Genomic DNA, 17,264 nt, shown 5'->3' on the forward strand with positions numbered 1-17,264 from the left:
TTGGGAAAATAATATGAAAAACATCATATTATGCTTAGGTTGAACTCAGGCCAGGAATGCATGATTCACCTTGCATACGAAATTTAGAAAAGGGCTGGGGTTGTAGCTTAGCAGTGCAGCACCTGCCTTGCAAGCACAAGGCTCTGACTTTGATTCCCAGTACCAAAAAATAAAATTTAAAAAAAGAAATTTAGAAAGAAAGAAAAATAGTATTGATTTCAATAGTTATAAAAATTTTAATTCAACCTAATGTTTTAAAATAATAACTTCAGCCAGGCGTGGTGGCGTATGCCTGTAATCCCAGCACTTGGGAGGAACATTGTGAGTTCAAGGCCAGCCTGGGCTACAAAGTGAGCTCAAGGCCATCCTGAACTGCATAGGGAGATCCTGTCTCAAAAAGACAAAAATAATAAAAAGCGCTACAATAACCAACCCCATTCCAAAAACAGGTCTTAGTAGAGAAATAGTACAATGAACCTATACCAAACATAGGACAAAACAAAACCTTGACACATCCCTAACCTTTTTGTTCATTTTATTTTGAGACAGGGCCTTGAACTTGCAGTTCCTTGCCCTTTTTAAATTTTTCTTTTGAGAAAAGTTCTCACTAAGTTGCCCAGGCTGGCCTCAAACTTGAGATCCTCCTGCCTCACCCTCCTAAGCAGCTGAGTTGACAGCATCTGCTTTTGTGCCTGGCAGATCTAGAGTTTTGTGAGGCTTCAAGCTTTTCTAGTTTTGAATGCCTTTTATAAGAAAAAATATAAGATGCAGCAGAGGCCTTGGAAGGTGCTGATGCACATGAGGGGCCCTGAAGGCTAAGCCTCCTTACCACTGGGACAATCTGCCTTCTGTAAGTCTTCAGGACCCTCTGGCAGTCCCCAGCCCAGTGTGACTGCCATGAGCAGAGGGCATCCTTACCTGGGGAGAGGCAGAGGTGAACAGGCACCTACTGGACCCAAATATCAGCATGAGTCATGTTCCAAGGGGAAAGGAGAGAGTGTGGATCATCAGGCCAGGTTCTCACCCCTACTGAGCAGAGATACTAGGAGTATAAGCTGAGCAGTTCTAACTGTGGGCCTGTTATGGTTTGTCTGTGTGTCCCCCCAAAGCCTCGTGCCGTCATGGGGCAGGCTTTTAGAGTTGATTGAGGTGTGAGAGCTACACCCACCCTGGGGTGGATAGTTTGCATATGTAAGGGAGAGGAAAAGAGTGCTTGAGGCCATTCCTGCCCCATTCCACCCTGGTGTGTGTGTTTGTTGCTTTGGCTGTGTTCTGCCGCCATGGGCCGTAGCTCTCTGCCATGTGCCACTCTGCCTTGTAATCTGCCAAGTACGGACTGAAACCTCCACAAACTGTAAGTTAAGTAAACCTTTCCTTCCTTAATTTTGGGCGTCAGATATTTTGTCCCAGCAACGAGAGAAAAGTAACCAAGACAGGGCCCATCAATGTAGAGAAGAGAGGCTGGAGAAACCAGAGGATGCAAAGTGCGTCTTCCCTGAGAAGAATCACTGGCTCAGGTGCATGTCCTTGTTTGCCACAGCCATGAAGTTTCCCAAAGGAAGGGCACAGATCCATGCAAGGCTGGACTCACCCCCAGCTCACAGGGCCCCAGGATGGAGGCTCAACACCATCCTGTACCTGATAAACCTGATAAATGCCTCAAGATGTCCAAATGGAAGCTTAGCAACTTCCCAGAGACACAGAAGAGACTCTCTGCTTGGGCCGCACCAACCAAAAGCTCTTGGGGTGAGTGTTAGACCTGTTTTTCTGACCACAGTGTTCATCTGAGTGTCTCTTATGTGTAAGCCCTGCGCTAAGTGCTTTACAGATGTAATCTTATTTCTTACAAAAATAACTGCAGAGATGAGCAGTTGTATATGTGCTGTTTTAAATGAGGCTAATTGGTTTGAGCTAAAAGTTGGGGGCCACAGCCAAATGCTAGGACAGAAGCGCATCAGTGTAAGCCCAAGAGAGGGATGGGCTCTGCTCAGGGTTGTAAGAGAAACTGTTGATGCACCAAGCTGGACTGAGGCACCGTCCACCCAGTTCCAAGCTTTTCCCCTGCTCAGTGCCGTCTCTTGGCTGGGGCCAGTATGCATGCCCTTCCCTGATCTCCCAGAGATAGATGCCACCTTCTACTTCACCATCACACCCTACATAGTACCAGGGCTCTTTCTGGGAACCACTAAGAAAGGGGGGCTGATTTCCATGACCCCAGCTATAATAGATAATCTTGACTGTCAACTTGATTGGATAGAGAAATGCTTTGGAAATTAACTAGTAAAGTATCTTCTTGGTGTTTCCAGAAATGCTTGGCATGGGGGGGAGACCCACCCTAAATGTGTGTGGTGCCCCCCGATAAACCGGGTATCTGGACGGAACAAGCAGCAGGAGGAGGAGGAAGCCTGCCAGCAGAGGCTCGTGAAGCGGGCAGCTTTCCTCCACCACATCCTTCCACCAGGACATGTTGGCTTCTCCACAGGTCCAGAAACAATGGCGCCAACTGACCACGGACCAAAGCCTCTGAAACTGTGAGCCATAATGCACCTTTCCTCCTCTAAGTTGAAGTTTTCAGGTATTTGGCCCCAGCAACAGAATGCTGACAGTCTCTCATCACCTTCATCAGGAGGAGAGAGAGGATGCTGCCCCAGGGGCCAGGTAAGCAGGAACCTCCTGATGATTTCCAGAGGGGCTCTTGGACGAAAAATTGTCAGACGAGATATGGAGAAGACTCCGGCCTCAATGGACTGGATCACATATGCTCCCACCACCAGAATATTCGCAACTCCATGATTCCAAACATACATACCGGCAGCCACTTCCCGATGTCTCCCGTGTGAAGCCAGCCATCACTGTCCAGGGCCTCTTTTGTCCTCTCCTGATCTTTCAAGTAGCCTTTGAACACGTTTGGTCCTTTCACACATATCTGTGGGGACAAACACCGCAGCTTCTCTCAGTCACAGGGCTGAGAGGCTGTCACCAGGCACATGGAGATGAAGGCACGCTATCCATCAGGAAAACCACCATGGAAACTGCGGTGATGGAAGTCAGAGCACAAGGAACACCTTCCAGCTGCCCCCTGCCTTCTCTCAAACAGTACCCTCCCTGCCGCAGCCAAGCTGCTTCCTAGGCCATCTCTTCTTCCTCGGGTCTTGGCCACACGGCTCTATGTGACATTTGACGGAGTCTGATCACAGACACCGGTGGCTGCTGATTCTACCAGAGAAGCTTGATTCCTCTGCTTCATTACTAGGCAGCCAGCTTTCTGCCCACACTGGGGGAATGAGCGAGCACAGGCCAGCTCGGGCCCCCACGTGGCCACATTCCTGCTGGGACAGACGATGCGGCAGTCGGCCACGCCACGGGAAAAACATACCTTTTTTTTTTAAGTTTGGAAATTGACAATCTTAATTTAGGTTTATTCTGTCCAATCGTTTGGTTTTGGTGTTGGTAAAGTCAAATTAATCAGTCATTTAAAATGACTTCATGGGAAGATGAAAGGAGGATGCTGCCCACGATTTTGTGTCTTTGCTTTCCCTCACTGCACGCAGCATCCACAGACGTGAGTGGCCGAGTCTTTAAGTTTACCTCGCCCTCTCCTTTGTGGGTCCAGTAGTTCAGTTCCTCCACATCGACAAGCTTGATATGGTTGCAGGGCAGAGGGGCCCCTACGTGCCCTAGAACACCAGAGCAAGATGGCATTTGTCAGTGTTCAGGCTAGTTTCAGCACTGAAGACGCTCCACACCCTGTAAAACCCCCCAGGGAGTAAAGCAAGCAATTACAGGTGGACAGCAACACACCTCAAGAGAAGCATTTGTCCCAGGCGAGCAGGGCTAATAAAGTGAATTTCTGGAGAAAGCAAAGGCCAACCTCTGCCTCGCCTTTGTTTACATTTGATTATAAATGAGCAAGTCATGCACACCTGGCCCAGCACCAAGGCACACAAGAGCCTTGAGTGAGGCAGAAGCCTTACATCCATGCCAACCACGTGGTCAGTTTTACAATAGTGCCCACATAAAAACATTGTCCCCATTTCAGATCACACAGTCTGGTTCCCTCTAGTTAACAGACTATTGCTTAATGTACACAGGAGTGACCTAGACATCTTGTTAAATTGTGCATGCTGATTCAGTAGTCTGGGATGAAGCATGAGATTTTACACTTCTTGTAGGCTCCATGCTGATGCTGACACTACTGGTCTACACATCACACTTCGAGTAACAAAGACATAGAAAACTGAGATAAGGTTACTTGCCCCCCCAAAATAAGACTACAGATTTTCTTTGACTTACATACTCTAACCACAATATTATATCTAAGCCATCCTCTAATCATTGTGATTGTTACCTAATTCACTGGCAAGCTGCAGGAGTGTTACCCAGGTGCTGGCCAAGGTCCTGAATGAAAAATGAGGCATGTACTGGATATAAAAAAAACAAGGCTGTGACACTTTGGTTTCTTTGTCGAAAAATTAGTTTTACACAGCAAAATGTAGAGGATGACATAAAAAGAAAAAGGAAAGGACCAAAAGGAAGTAGATACATGAGAACGATTGGTCAATATGCTAGTAACAATGAAGAAAAATAAAAGTGAGTGAGCCAGAACCTTCAAAGACGGTTCTTGAAGGAGATCTGCCAGGCAGAGCAATCAGAGAATGTATATACAAAAGAGCCTTTATCCATGTAGGTTTAAAGGGCAAAAACTTATATAAGAATGCTGCCATACTTGTTTTGGCCAAATATGATTTCAATTTCATATCCACGTATCATGTTTCTACTATCTCTAGGCACCTGGAAATAGTATTGCACTTATGAGCATATTTTTCTGTGTGCTCATCAGCCCAGGTTCTCCAGTTTGCAGCTGAGCAAATGTAAGCACAAAGAGTGGTCCCAGGCTCACAGCGGAGGTTGGTACCCCCTGAAGGATGCTTTTGCTGAGTGTTTAGGTTCTAGTCTAAATGTGATTATGGGTAATCCATGAGCTACTCACTCCAGCCCTACCTCCCCTGACCTGAAGGATGAATGTCCTGAGAATAAGCATGGGGATGGGAGAAAGTCCTTTCTGAAGCTGCCACTGCCTTCCAGATACTAATATCACAGGAGACCACAGCTCCCAGAAGGCTCCTGAACTATTCTTTTCGGAAGTATTTTTGGTTGCTATGAATCTGCTCCTCCTTTACAAGTCATATCCAGTTCAATCTGCTTCTTTGACTCTAAAAAATAGTCCTAAAACAACTCCAAGCAAGGTTGGACGTATCTAGAGCCACACGCCTGTAATCCCAGCACTCAGGAGGCTGAGGCAGGAGGATCGTTGTGAGTTTGAGACCAGCCTGGGCTACAATGTGAGCTCAAGCCCAGCCTGAACTGCATAGGGAGACCCTGTCTCCAAAAAAAAGACAAAAACAAACAAACAACAACAACAACAACAAATTCAAGGTGCTCAATGCTTATGAGCATTTTCTACCTGGAGTTATATCTTGTGATCCTGTGTGTGTGTGTGTGTATGTGTAAGCGTGTGTGTGTGTGTGTGTGTGTGTATGTGACTTCTATTTGTCTATAAAAAACAGGAAAATACAAAAATTTATACCAAAGAAAACAACAGGTCCACACTATCACAACCCAGACATAAGCACTATTAATGCTCTTTTCCCCTATTTCTTTCACTTTTTTCCCAAGTGCTAATGAAAATTCACCTTCTAGGAGGGAGTTTTCGAGCTTGTTGTTTTGACTCAGCAGCTCCGTGAGTCCCTCCCATATCTCCAACCCATCCTACCTGATGTCCAGTCTCCGGGTGTGGTGAAGGTGCACCCAGCTGTACACTCAGTTTGGCCGTAACCTTCATAAACCTTTAAGGAAAACACGGACACCATGCATGCTGTGGGCAGCACTCTCCCACCGGCTGTCCTGGTGCTCCCTGGTGAAGACGGTGGGAGGGGGCTGCTCTGGAGGGAGATAACTCCAGGTGCAGCTGAGTACAACGTGGCCATTTTTGCTGGGTGTAAGTGATATTTTTGCCTAGACACTTAATAGATGAGGTCATGTCCTTTGGGATAAAGATTTTTAACCTGTTTCCAACCACTGACTTTTTCATTTGGATAATATGTATTAATGACTAACAGCTTAAACTCTACTATATGCTTAATTTTGTCTTTGTAAGATACTCCCCTCCAGAGCCCCTCCTGCATGCATGGATACTCCACTTAGGAGGCTCTGCCTGTAGAGCCGGTCAGGCTGTGGTGGTGTGGAGCAGGAGGACAGTGCGAGAAGCTCATAGTTTCTGAAGTATAAAAATTACAGCACACAAATTGTGCAACAGACGTATTTACTTCACTCGACACAGTCCACTAGGCTTTCATGCTCTCAATGTGCGGCTGGTTCTGAACTCAGAGATATTTTGCAGGCTGGAGAATGTAGCGATGTAACACATGGGTGGTATTGATTCTCCAGCACACTGAAGACTTCTACACACTTTAACTAATCCCTTTCCCTTTGTAAAAAATGTCCAAGGCCCAAGTAAAGGAATTTCCCAGAGTGCACACACTTAGGCTGTGTGTGTGTGTGTGTGTGTGTGTGTGTGTGTGTGTGCATGCGTGTGGTATAATCAGAACAAACCCAGGGCCTCCGTGCTGAGCTACATCCCCAGCCCCTTCCTATTTTATTTTGAGACAGAGTCATTAGGTATGGCTGGGTTCAAACTCTTTGTTTTATCTTCTCTTTTTTATTAGCATATGTTTGACATATATAATAAGTACATTTATTGTGCGGTATTGGTCCATATACCTGCTCAATCTTGCTGTTTTTTACTTCTCATTGCCCTCCCTTCCAAACTTGTCCCTGTCTCAGCCTCCCAGAGTGCTAGGATTGTAGGTTTGCACTATCATGCTTGGCTATACCAAGGCTTTATAGCAGGCAGCAAGGCCATCCTGGTTTTCAGTAGCTCTACGGTTTTTTCATCCTTGGAAACAGGATCTTTTTATCCCACAAAAACCTTACCCCTGGCATTTTCCTCTATACAGTGGAGGGTATAATAGTTTTCCTGACACATAACCCACCGTCCCCAGAAAAGGTCACAGATGACAATACCTGGCACCCCAGAGCTGCCCGGAGGAATCCCAGGACTGCTGGTGATGCAGGCGCTGCTCCAGTAACAATCATTCGCACGCACCCACCAAGACTGGCCTGGGAGAGAAGAGGAGAACTTGCCAACGTTTGTGCTGACCGCGATGGTGTCCAGCCCATCTTGGCCTCACTCAAGGTCAACACTCACTAACTAGGCCCTACCTGGATGCTTGGATTCCGATCAGAGAGAGAGCGCCAGGGGCTGAGAAAGTCATTTCCCTTCCAATTGTTAAACCTGATGAGCTCTGCAATTTAACCCACAATGTAACCAAGTCCTTTATGTTTGCAATAAGTACTGCAGCATTAGCTCACACAGCACTCTGTAATGCGGGTCCTCCTTTCCTTAAAATAAACAGCTGCGCTCTCACTCACCATTCACAAGCATCCAAAACAATTACTTAGGACAACTTCTTCCAACTTCTATTTTAATGGGATTGCTTTCTTTTTCATGCATAAATCAATACCACACTGTATTTACTATGTAATACAGAGGACAGAGGATACTTGAAACACTTTGCTTCTGTAAGTTGAGCTGCCGGTTTAAATATTAATATTCAGAGCCAAAAATACAGTAGCAAGAAAAATGTGCAATGCTACTAATTAACTGCAGATTCCTTGGGTAATGCGGAGATTGAAGAGGGTTGGTGGAGATAAAGAAATGAGTAATTCTGACTTGGCCTAGTTTGGGAGGGGCTGAAGGGAAAGGAAACAAAACAGGAAAAAAAGATTCCTGGCCATTTTGGCTACAACCTGGTGCTGCTGGGAAGTCACTGGCTAGGGCTACAGGGAAGGGCAATGCCTGGGGGCATCGAAGTGGACCAAAAGACCTGCACACAAAGCCACTCTGATGCCTGTGAAGGTCAAGCAACTTGCCTTCCAGGGGTCCTTCTTGCTGGTTGCCTTTTGGTGAGTAGAATATGTCTCCAAAAATAAAAAAAAAAAAGACTACTTTAAGACTCTATGGTAGTTTGAGGTTTGATTTAATGAACAAATGAGCTACTATTCACAAACTTACAGGCCACTGGAACAAACTTCTCCAGTTCCCCTATAAGGTCACCTACTGCTAACAGGCGTCACTTAGTAACCACTTGTTAATTTCCTTACCTGAATCTTATTAAAGAAGAGTTCATCCCAGATACTATTATTCCTAATGATTCCACTCTGCACCTCGGCCTGCTTGCGCTTTGCTGCAAACTCCAGGAGCCAACGCTTTAGTGGAGTGTCTGCCTGACTGAAGATCTGAAGAATGCAAGACAGAAAACACTGTCAGGGCTTGAATGCCTCACCTCTAAAAATGTCCCCCAGGACAAGGGCCTCAACTGGCCAGCTGAGAAGACATGCACTGTACCACTAAGGAGGTCACTGAAAGTGTGACGTCAAGTTGAAAGCTCACACTACCAGGGTCTGGGCACATTGTATAGATGTGAAAAAGTTTTCCCCAAACAGCGTTTGGAAAGTAGGAACAGGAGAAGGAAGAGAAAGAGGGAATATAAGAAGAGGCAACTTTCAGGATGGAAGTGTGGAGAGTCCGCCTGATGCTCCAGATATGCAGCCCCTCTGCCTGCTACAGACTCCCCGCAGAACTCACCTTGTCATACATCCGGTTCAGCAGTCGTGGGACTACAGGGAAGATGGTGGGGCACAGCGCTTTCATGTCATCCGAGAGCAGGCGGATGTCTCCTTGGAAGAAGCCAACGCTCCCTCCGTGGCAGTAGACGACAGACTGGAAGGAAATGAGGAAGCCCTTAAGGTGGTCACCCTTGGCTGTGGCTCAGAGCTGTCCAAAGTTCTGCCCTCTGTGGAGGGCACCCATAACCCCCAAACCAGCTCTGGCTGCTGCCAGGAGACTCTGAAGAATGCTGTCTGGGTGACACACCCAATCCCCACCCTCACATTAAGTCTCACTCAGGAACAGGAAAAGGAAGCAGGAGAAGGAGGAGAGTGCTGGCTGAGCTTTGGGGGGACCTCAGAGTAACCTCAGAGTACCTGCCCCCTCAAACCTACTTCCAAACCCTGGGGAACTCAGGTCTCTGGTTTGTGTTATACTTGGGTCCCGCAGAACCTGAGTTGTCCAGGGCCATCTCTGCAGTTGTGGCGGGATGTGCTATCCCTTGGGCACTGCAGCTGCTGCTACAGGTGGCTGTGGGTGCTGTTAGGTAGGAGGCCAGAGGAGCCTAGCTGGCTGCGAATGGGACTGGGAACCCATCAGGGGCTTTATATGGGCTCTTCGCCTTAGTACTTTCCGCAACCCTACCAAAGAGGCAGTATTCCTCATCTCCCTCTTACAGGTGAGGAAAGCAAAGCTCAGAGAGCTAAAGTGACTCTGCACAGGCTCACAAAGGGAGGTGACAGTAACAGCATTGTAATTCAGGCCTGGAAGACCCAGAAGCATGCCCCTTTAGCAAAATGGGAGAGGTCTCAAAGGTATCTTTTTCAGCTTATTTGCAAACCATTCCCTGGAGCGACACATACAGAATCTGCCATCCCCACAATCAGATGTGGACTCTTCCCTCCCTCTCGCCACAGCCTTGTGAGGCCTTTTCCTGGGCCACCCCAACACCAGTCCCCATCTGCGCCTGAAGAGCTGTGGCAGTTGGATTCTTGGCTCTACTGTTGTGCTCTCTTTTTTAGGAGTTGGGACTTAGGAGAATTATGGAGTGGAGGTGTGCGGGTCCTCCGTGAGTCTGAACAGTAATGCATTTCTGCAGAGTTGCGAAGCTCTCGGGGCAGGTGCCGCCTACAGGGTCTCTCCTACAGGGTCTCTCCCGGCTGGGGTTTACCTAAGGGCAAGGCAGGGCAGGCCCTCTGGTCCTCGCTACAGCAATGCTGCCATGAGAGAGAGGTGGACTGCCCAGGCTCCTCCGGGCCCTCCAGCCCTGGTGGTACCTTCTAAGGAGAGGGCGTTTTGGTCCTACTCCGTGCCACCAGTGACAAGTGACACCCTGCCAGGGTCATGGGTTCTCGGCACAGATTGCGCCTCCCTGACGCCAGGGCCTTACCTGCACCATTCGCTCAAACATGTGAGCTAAAGGCAAATAGGAAAAGTGCACATCCGCACAAGTAGGAGCCCACTGACTCTGCAAGAAAACAGAAGGAGCCCAGGCGAGTCCCAGTCAGTCAGGCGGGCGTCTTACCTGGATGACTCTCTCAAACATGTGAGCCAGAGGCAGGAAGGAGATGAGCACATCGTCCTGTCTCGGAAAGATCACTTTCTGCAGGTGACGGGCATGGGAGACAGAAAGGAAAGAAACACTGACAGGAAGACAACAAGAGAGTCATAAAACAATAAAGAGAAAATGGTCCTGGAGGGGCGAACGGGAAGAAGGGGTAGGGGAACGGGAGAGATGAGGACAGAAAAAGAGGTGAGATGGGAGAGTGGGGGAAAAAATGAAGGAGAGAGAGAAGGTGCGGAAAGGAAGAGAGAGACAGGGCAGCATAGGAAGCGGAGTGTTAGGTCGCAGCGCCAGTGGGTCTAGGTTATCTGCAGAAGCAAAGAGCCAAATGAAGCACACATAAACCGGCAGAGTCGGGCTCCGCAGAAGTCTCCGCTCGGGAGGGCTACACCTCGCTTGCAGTCGGTCAGGGCCAGCCTGGGCTCTTCCCTCCCCCCACAACGGGAGATCTGCCCCAGACCCGTTCCCCAGGCTCCCTAGGCCTGTGCCAGCTGAGGCTGGGTATGAGCCGGGAACAGAGAAGGAGACAAGGCCAAGTCCAAAAAAAGCTGAAGCTGGCCTCACGGTCCACAGCCTGGAATCGGGTCTTAAGGGAAACACGGAGAGGTGCCCCAGTCCTGCCTCACACATGGGACTCGCCCTGGGGACCGGGGCTGCGCTGGCCGGTGGGGGCTGCACGAGGAAGCTCCACTTTGCAGGACTTAACCTCAGCCTTCATCACAGAGGCCTTCACTCTCCTGGCTGCCTCTTCGGCCAGTCTGGACAAACCCTGAGAAACGGTTCGTGGCCCCTAACCTGGGCTCTGCCACCAGCCATCTCTCAGAGTTTTCTGCCAGAGTAAAAAAGCATTTTGGGGACAGATGTTCCACAATTTCATCGAGCATGCGTGAGACTCTCTGTGAAAAGCCCGATTTCTATGAAAAGGTACATTCCTTTCTCCTGCGGGAAACTGCAGAACATACTCACCACGCACGGGAGAGTCCTCCTTTCTTAGCCGGTTATAAGACACTAACATGCTTTTGTCAGGCCAAGATATCAAGCTTTTGTTTGATTTTAGATTTACCTTTAAGTACAGCCTTATAAATTAGCAGTTGCCGGGGTTTCTCAGACTCTAGTAGTCCTTAAACACAAAATGACTGAATTAAACCCTGACCTACTTGAAGAACAAGTTATTAAGGGTTACTTTCTAAATAGAGGCACACATATATACAACCACAGGTATCTCAATTTTTGAGGTTGAAAATGAAAAAAATAAGTTTACATGCTTTTTTTCTGGAATCTTAGCACTCTGAGAAATCAAGTGAATGTTGGTCAGGTATGGATCAGTTCAGTATTTGGAGTTAAAAGTAGCTGTAAAAGTGGGGTTGATCTATTGAGAATAGAAAGGCCTGGCTATGAATGGCAGTCCAGATTATATCAGAAAAAAAATTAAAAACAACACCCTCTGAGGCCTTGAAGTTGTCCTTAAGACACACCAGTAGAATAAGTTGACTTTATTCACCTCTGTCACTTTCAGAAAGCCTGAGAAATCAGCCACCACGTTCCCATGGGTGAGCATCGCACCTTTGGGGTTCCCTGAAAACAGAAGAAGGGAATTAGTGGGGAGCCCAAGGATCACCCCCTGAGAACACACCGGCCTTCCCAGATGCCAGGCCTCTCGCTGGCTTTTGCCTGAAGCCATTTTCAGCGTCTGAAGCTGATGCATGCTGCCTCTTGGACCTCCTGTCAGGGAGCCTCAGAGACCACAAGACTCCTGGCAATGTGGGATGGGATAGTGAGCAGCATGGCCGCCCAGGTGGAAGCCTCAAGGCCTGAGGGTTTTCTACAGGTGGCACTTCACATGCTTCCGCCTCCCTCAGGGAGCCCAGGTTCCAGGCCTCTGACCCTCTCACAGATGCTCGGTGCCCGAGGCAGCTCTCTAGGCCTGTATAGTGCTATCTGCTGGCAGAAGTCTTTCCTGCTATATCTGGCGCCTGGAAAGGCTTACGGGGCAGGCAGCCCCTCCTGCCTGCTCATCAGCACAGAGGGAGCACTGAGTTCTTGCTTTGCTTAATGAGATCTTTTAGTACTGGCTCCTGAGGCCTGGGCTTCAGGGCACTTGAGGGAGGTGGAGGCTGCTGGGGATGAGGCAGGTCGCCCCCAGGGCACAGCAGGCTGGAGAGGGAGGCCAACACTGCCACAGCCTTGATGCTGCTGCTGGACAGATATAACAGGGCTCAAGTCCTAGCCAAGAAGGCATCCGTGAGCCATTTCTCCTGAGTTTCCTTACCTGGAGAACAGGGTTAATAATGCCCATCCAGAGAACTCCTATAGTCTGGCAGATAATTCACATACAAAAGGTGTTAAGTTAGATGTTTCCCCTGAGACGGCAGGTACAATTGCTGTGAAACTCCAAAAGCAAGGGGCAAGACCACATGAAGAATTCACCAGGAAATATCAAGTAACCCAATACGCTAACTGTGACACCTTACCCAGATGAAATAATAAAAGGGCTAAGTGAGTAGGGACTAAGATAACGTTGTATGCTCAATTTAAATGGACGTGGTGGCACATGCCTTGCAATCCTGGCACTCAGGCTGAGGCAGGAGGATCATTGCGAGTTTGAGGCCAGCCTGGGCTACATAGTGAGTTCAAGGCTAACTTGAACTACATAAGGAGATCCTGTCTCAAAAAACTAAAAATAAATAAATAAAATAAATACTCAGTTTAAAATGGTTAGCTTTATGCTATGTGAATTTTGCCTCAGAGAGAGAGAGAGAGAGAGAGACAGAAAGAGAGAAAGAGGGAGGGAGAGAAAGAAAGAACGAGACAGAGATAGAGACAGAGAGTAAGTGAGGAGGATTTCTTTCTATGGAGAGAGCTCTGCCAATGACTACAGCCCTTCCAAAGAGGAGGAATGAAGGGTCCTTTCTCTCAATCCAACCTATAGTCCACTAACTCAGACCCTAATAGGAACACTTGAGAAGACCAAATGTGCTCCTTGCAGCTAGGAACCCAACGAGAAAGCTGGAGAAACTAGCGGTAAAATCCACCACCACGGCTACCACCACCGTTAACCAAGGGACTGGCTGCGGTGTCTGCAGAAGGAGCGGCAGCGCGAGGGCGCAGTGTGGTGATGGTGCGTTAGAAGGAATCCGTCTACACGGCCAAATGACACCTTCCTCCAGAAAATAGAAATAGGGAGGCATTCAAGTATACACAGAGGAGGGAGCAGAGGGCCCAAGGTAGGGCCCTGCCCACACCAGAACAACTCAGGAAAGCACCCATCAAAGAAAGAGTAAGTTTTAAGCATTTGCCCCAAGCCTTATCCCAATTTTCATATCCCACTCACTTCTTCTCCATCCGCACTTCACACTTGGCGGGAGAGGCAGAAACCTCCACTAGCGAGGTGGGGAGAAGGAGAACCAGCAGAGAGGACAAGAGGAAAGGGGGTGCCGTGTCCTTCCCACCCTTCCTCACTTGGGCTGATATTTGTGATTACGAAGATGACAAATTAAGCTTCTGTTTGTGACTTGCAAAGGCCACTGGACTTTTCATTATTTGAGAGTGTCCAGAAAAGGTATGCGATGCCTATGTTTCCACCCAGGAGCAGAGACAGAACCACCCTCACTGAACAAATTTATAGGGACAGATGCAGATAAAAATAAAGTTGCTCTTCTAATTATATCCCACGAGACCAACTTGCTCAACTTGTTGGTGACCCATTTGGCAGACACAAGAGCATTGGTCACAGCTCCATCTTTAAATTCAAGGCACACACATCTTTGCCTCAAATGTGTGGGGGCAGGATCCCAACCTGGGCTCCAGGGTTTGGCCCATTTGTCAACTGCAAAGGTGAGTCTAAAGACACAGGAGGTTACATCATTTTAAAAGATAGTTGTTAAAATATCTTCCTTTGGGGAAGAAAAAGAGCCATAGGATCTGTTTTACCTTCACTTGTCTTATGTTCCAGCTCCTTTCTTCAAACCCAGGCCCATGTTAAGAAATTTCTCCGAGTTGTTGCTTAGATAAAAATCTGCTGCTACCCACAAAGTATTTTATCACCTGGTATTTTTTACCAGTGAACTCTGAGTTCTGGAAGTTGCTAAGAACACTCTCAAAATACAAGGTACAGATTTCCACATGACAGAGCTTTAGCTCTGAGAAACTGGCTAGCTGTAAGCCTAAGAGAATCTCAGGGTGGAAATTTCTGAGAATTTCAACAAAGTTTTCATCACTAATGAAAAACCTCCAAAACCTCTACCCCGTCCAGACTCACACATTAAAAGAGAAGTTACTCAGCCCTGCTCAGATAAGCCCTTTTCTTCCCCAACACGATGCAGGAAGTTTGGAAACAAATGTCATCTTGCGGATGTGAATGAATGTAATTCCATAAATTTCTCCCGATCAACGGAGTTCTAAAATATCCCCAGAGATGCTCAACTATCTTCTCAAGTCATCTCTCTTTGTAGTTCCAAAGGGTGGAGGAGGAGTGAGTGCCAGCAATAAATCCGTGAGCAGACTTCACGGTCCAGCTGGGAGCTGTGAGATGAGCCTTCAGAACTCTCTTTTTCCTTCTCTGACTTGCAATAAATGTACACCTCTGGCCACATTTCTTCTGTACGCGATACAGAGAGGCTTCCAAGCGGCTCACACGGACAAATGGCATAAACCTCCCTAGAGAGACCCATGTGCAACTGCACTTGCAGAATCAAACTTCAGATTGCCCTCTGGTCCTCTCTTTTCCTTATGCAACATCAGTGAGAGGCGTTACCACCCAGTGCCCTCGTGTCTCAGCAGTAGGAGACCAGGTATCCATTGCCCGCCTTCCAAGCATGCACTGGCCATCTTTGCATTAAGTGTACAGTATTAATTTAATACCCAAGGAAACCAAGGCTTGGGAGGCGCTAGGTAATTTTAAAGCTGCATCCCAAGAGTGCTGAGAGGTACCAGAAGCATTAGGAGGTGTTTTTGTGGAAACGTCCTCCAGGTACAGCTTAGCCACAGACATTGCTGACAGTCTGTTCTCTGGCCCCTCTGGCTACTCGGCCTCCATTTGGAAGTCCTACACCACCACTGCTCACCTGCCAGTGCCCCCAGATCCCGCTCCTGGCCCACTCTTTCTCTCACTCAACCTCATCTCCAAGCAATATTTTCTGCCTTGCCACTGATCCTCAGTGCACGCTGCTCCCTCTGCTGGGAACATCCTTTCCCCCTTTTCCCCAGGTATGGCTCCTTTAGGAGTCTGCTTGGTTGACTTCCTGTAGGAATCCTTTGCATCCTGTTCTGATATCTCCATGCCTGGGCACCCTGTGCCGCTTGGGATGCTGATGCCAGATTACACCCGCCTGACCGTATGGGCTGTGAGCTCCTGAGGGCAGGACTGTGTCTTGTCCATCCGTATGTCCTCAGCTCCCACGGTAGGTCTGATGCACAGTGTGTGCTCAAAAAAAAAGTTGAATGAATATATATCAATTAAAAGTATATGGTCTTTTTCCTCTTTGGAAAGTGAATGTGTATGAACTAAGGCTGCAATATCTTAACTATCATTCAAGGGACTCAGTTTCCCAAAATGGGCTGTGTTATACTCACAAATCTATTTTTTGAAGGAGGGTGTTAAGATTCAGTTCAGTTAATAGTTATTTTTAAAAGAACAACCAACCACATATCCACCCATCAGCCATCGCTGGACACAAAGCTCTCTCTCATCTCCTTCTGGGCTTTCCTGGCCTAAGCAGAGGCTCCAAAGCACTGCTGTATTCTAGGCGGCTTCCACTGAGGTTTCCACCACATGCTAGATAGAGATCTTCCTGGAATGGTTCCTCCGGAACCAAGGGCCAAAGGTCAGATTCAGATCACATTTGCCATCTTTCCCCACGGACAGAACAATGTGACCCTTGATGTGGCTGAGAACCAGAGGGTCGGCATGAAAGGGAAGCTACAGCTGGGCTGTGACCAAGGACACACGTGGCTACTGTGCTGATGAGAGGATGAATATGAGAGGGGCAGCACAGGCTCGGCCAAAGCCCAGCAAATCCAAGTGCACGGCCAGGCAGGGAGACATCGGGCCAGAGGTCTGCTCACCGCCCCAGCTCTGCACCGGCACAGACACAGCTTTGGATTCGGGGCCTGGGACGCTCCATCACAAGCTGCTTCCCAGGCTGCATACGCTCTGCTTTCGCCACGCAGAGCTCGAGCTGGACGGCTCAGCTTCCCACTGCGAACCCGCAGCCTGGAAGCAGCTGACGCCTGTGCTGTCCAGCTGGGCAGCAGTGCGCTTCGGCATCTGAAAGTTGTTTTCCAGATGTAAGGGCAGCACCTGTGACCAAGTGACCCATTAAAGCCCCGAAGCAGAGTTCCAAAGCCAAGGGCCGCAGCAGGCGACCTGCTCCCCACAATTATGTCCCCAGATTCGTGCTGTGAGCCTCATGAGAAAGAGACGTTGGAAAGCTCTACTTTGAAAGTGACATAAACCTGAAGGGTAGTTTTGAATTCTGGGACGGCTCTGGGTGTTTGATTTCTTTTCTGAAAGGGTGTTAAACCCATGAAAGAGTACGTACGGCACAAACCTTTAAACCCTCTTGAGTTAATGACAGAACTCCAGTAAAGCCACGTTTCTCGAGATCCACTGGCATGGCTAATCCTGCTTACGGGGCTGGCCCGAGGCTGCTCCTAGGGGACCCAGGGGGTCCCCCGTCTGCTGCACAGGAAGAGCTATCACAACGGTGGGCCAGGCCGCAGTCTGGAAGGAGCCCGCTGGAAACTGCCCAGTTAGAGCAAAGCAGGTGACTTTCCCAGTCATTCGACAAGAAGGAGTGATAGAGGTAGGGAGACCTCTGGGCAGGGGGGAGGCGGGAGGAGAGGGCTCACTCCCACGGCCCCCACTTGCCAGCGCTGCCCCCTGGGTGCAGGCTGTGCCAAGGCCTCAGCGACTCACTGGGAACTGTAAGTTCCCCAAGTAGCCTTCCTTGACCGCTCCTGCCCACGCTGACA

The 17,264-nt window shown here is 48.5% G+C and overlaps 1 protein-coding gene across 8 annotated transcripts in view; it reads right to left on the minus strand.

Moving 5' to 3' along the window:
• Acsl6 (acyl-CoA synthetase long-chain family member 6) overlaps nt 1-17,264 on the minus strand; it is a 54,904-nt gene that overhangs the window by 11,804 nt on the left and 25,836 nt on the right. For 6 of the 8 annotated variants that reach the window (XM_005376087.2, XM_005376089.2, XM_005376085.2 and 3 more), the window contains exons 10-17: nt 11,794-11,867; nt 10,254-10,331; nt 8,708-8,842; nt 8,224-8,358; nt 7,084-7,179; nt 5,774-5,846; nt 3,589-3,677; nt 2,810-2,926 (exon numbers count right to left, since the gene is read on the minus strand). In XM_005376087.2, coding sequence (XP_005376144.1) covers nt 2,810-2,926; nt 3,589-3,677; nt 5,774-5,846; nt 7,084-7,179; nt 8,224-8,358; nt 8,708-8,842; nt 10,254-10,331; nt 11,794-11,867 — 797 coding nt within the window. Of the gene's footprint in view, nt 1-2,809; nt 2,927-3,588; nt 3,678-5,773; nt 5,847-7,083; nt 7,180-8,223; nt 8,359-8,707; nt 8,843-10,118; nt 10,197-10,253; nt 10,332-11,793; nt 11,868-17,264 lie in introns of all 8 variants that reach the window. The other 2 variants (XM_005376086.2, XM_013508247.1) reach the window with 2 other exon arrangements.

The sequence above is a fragment of the Chinchilla lanigera genome, unplaced genomic scaffold (genome assembly GCF_000276665.1).
Source record: "Chinchilla lanigera isolate Chin_1 unplaced genomic scaffold, ChiLan1.0 scaffold00007, whole genome shotgun sequence".
Lineage (NCBI taxonomy): Eukaryota > Metazoa > Chordata > Mammalia > Rodentia > Chinchillidae > Chinchilla > Chinchilla lanigera.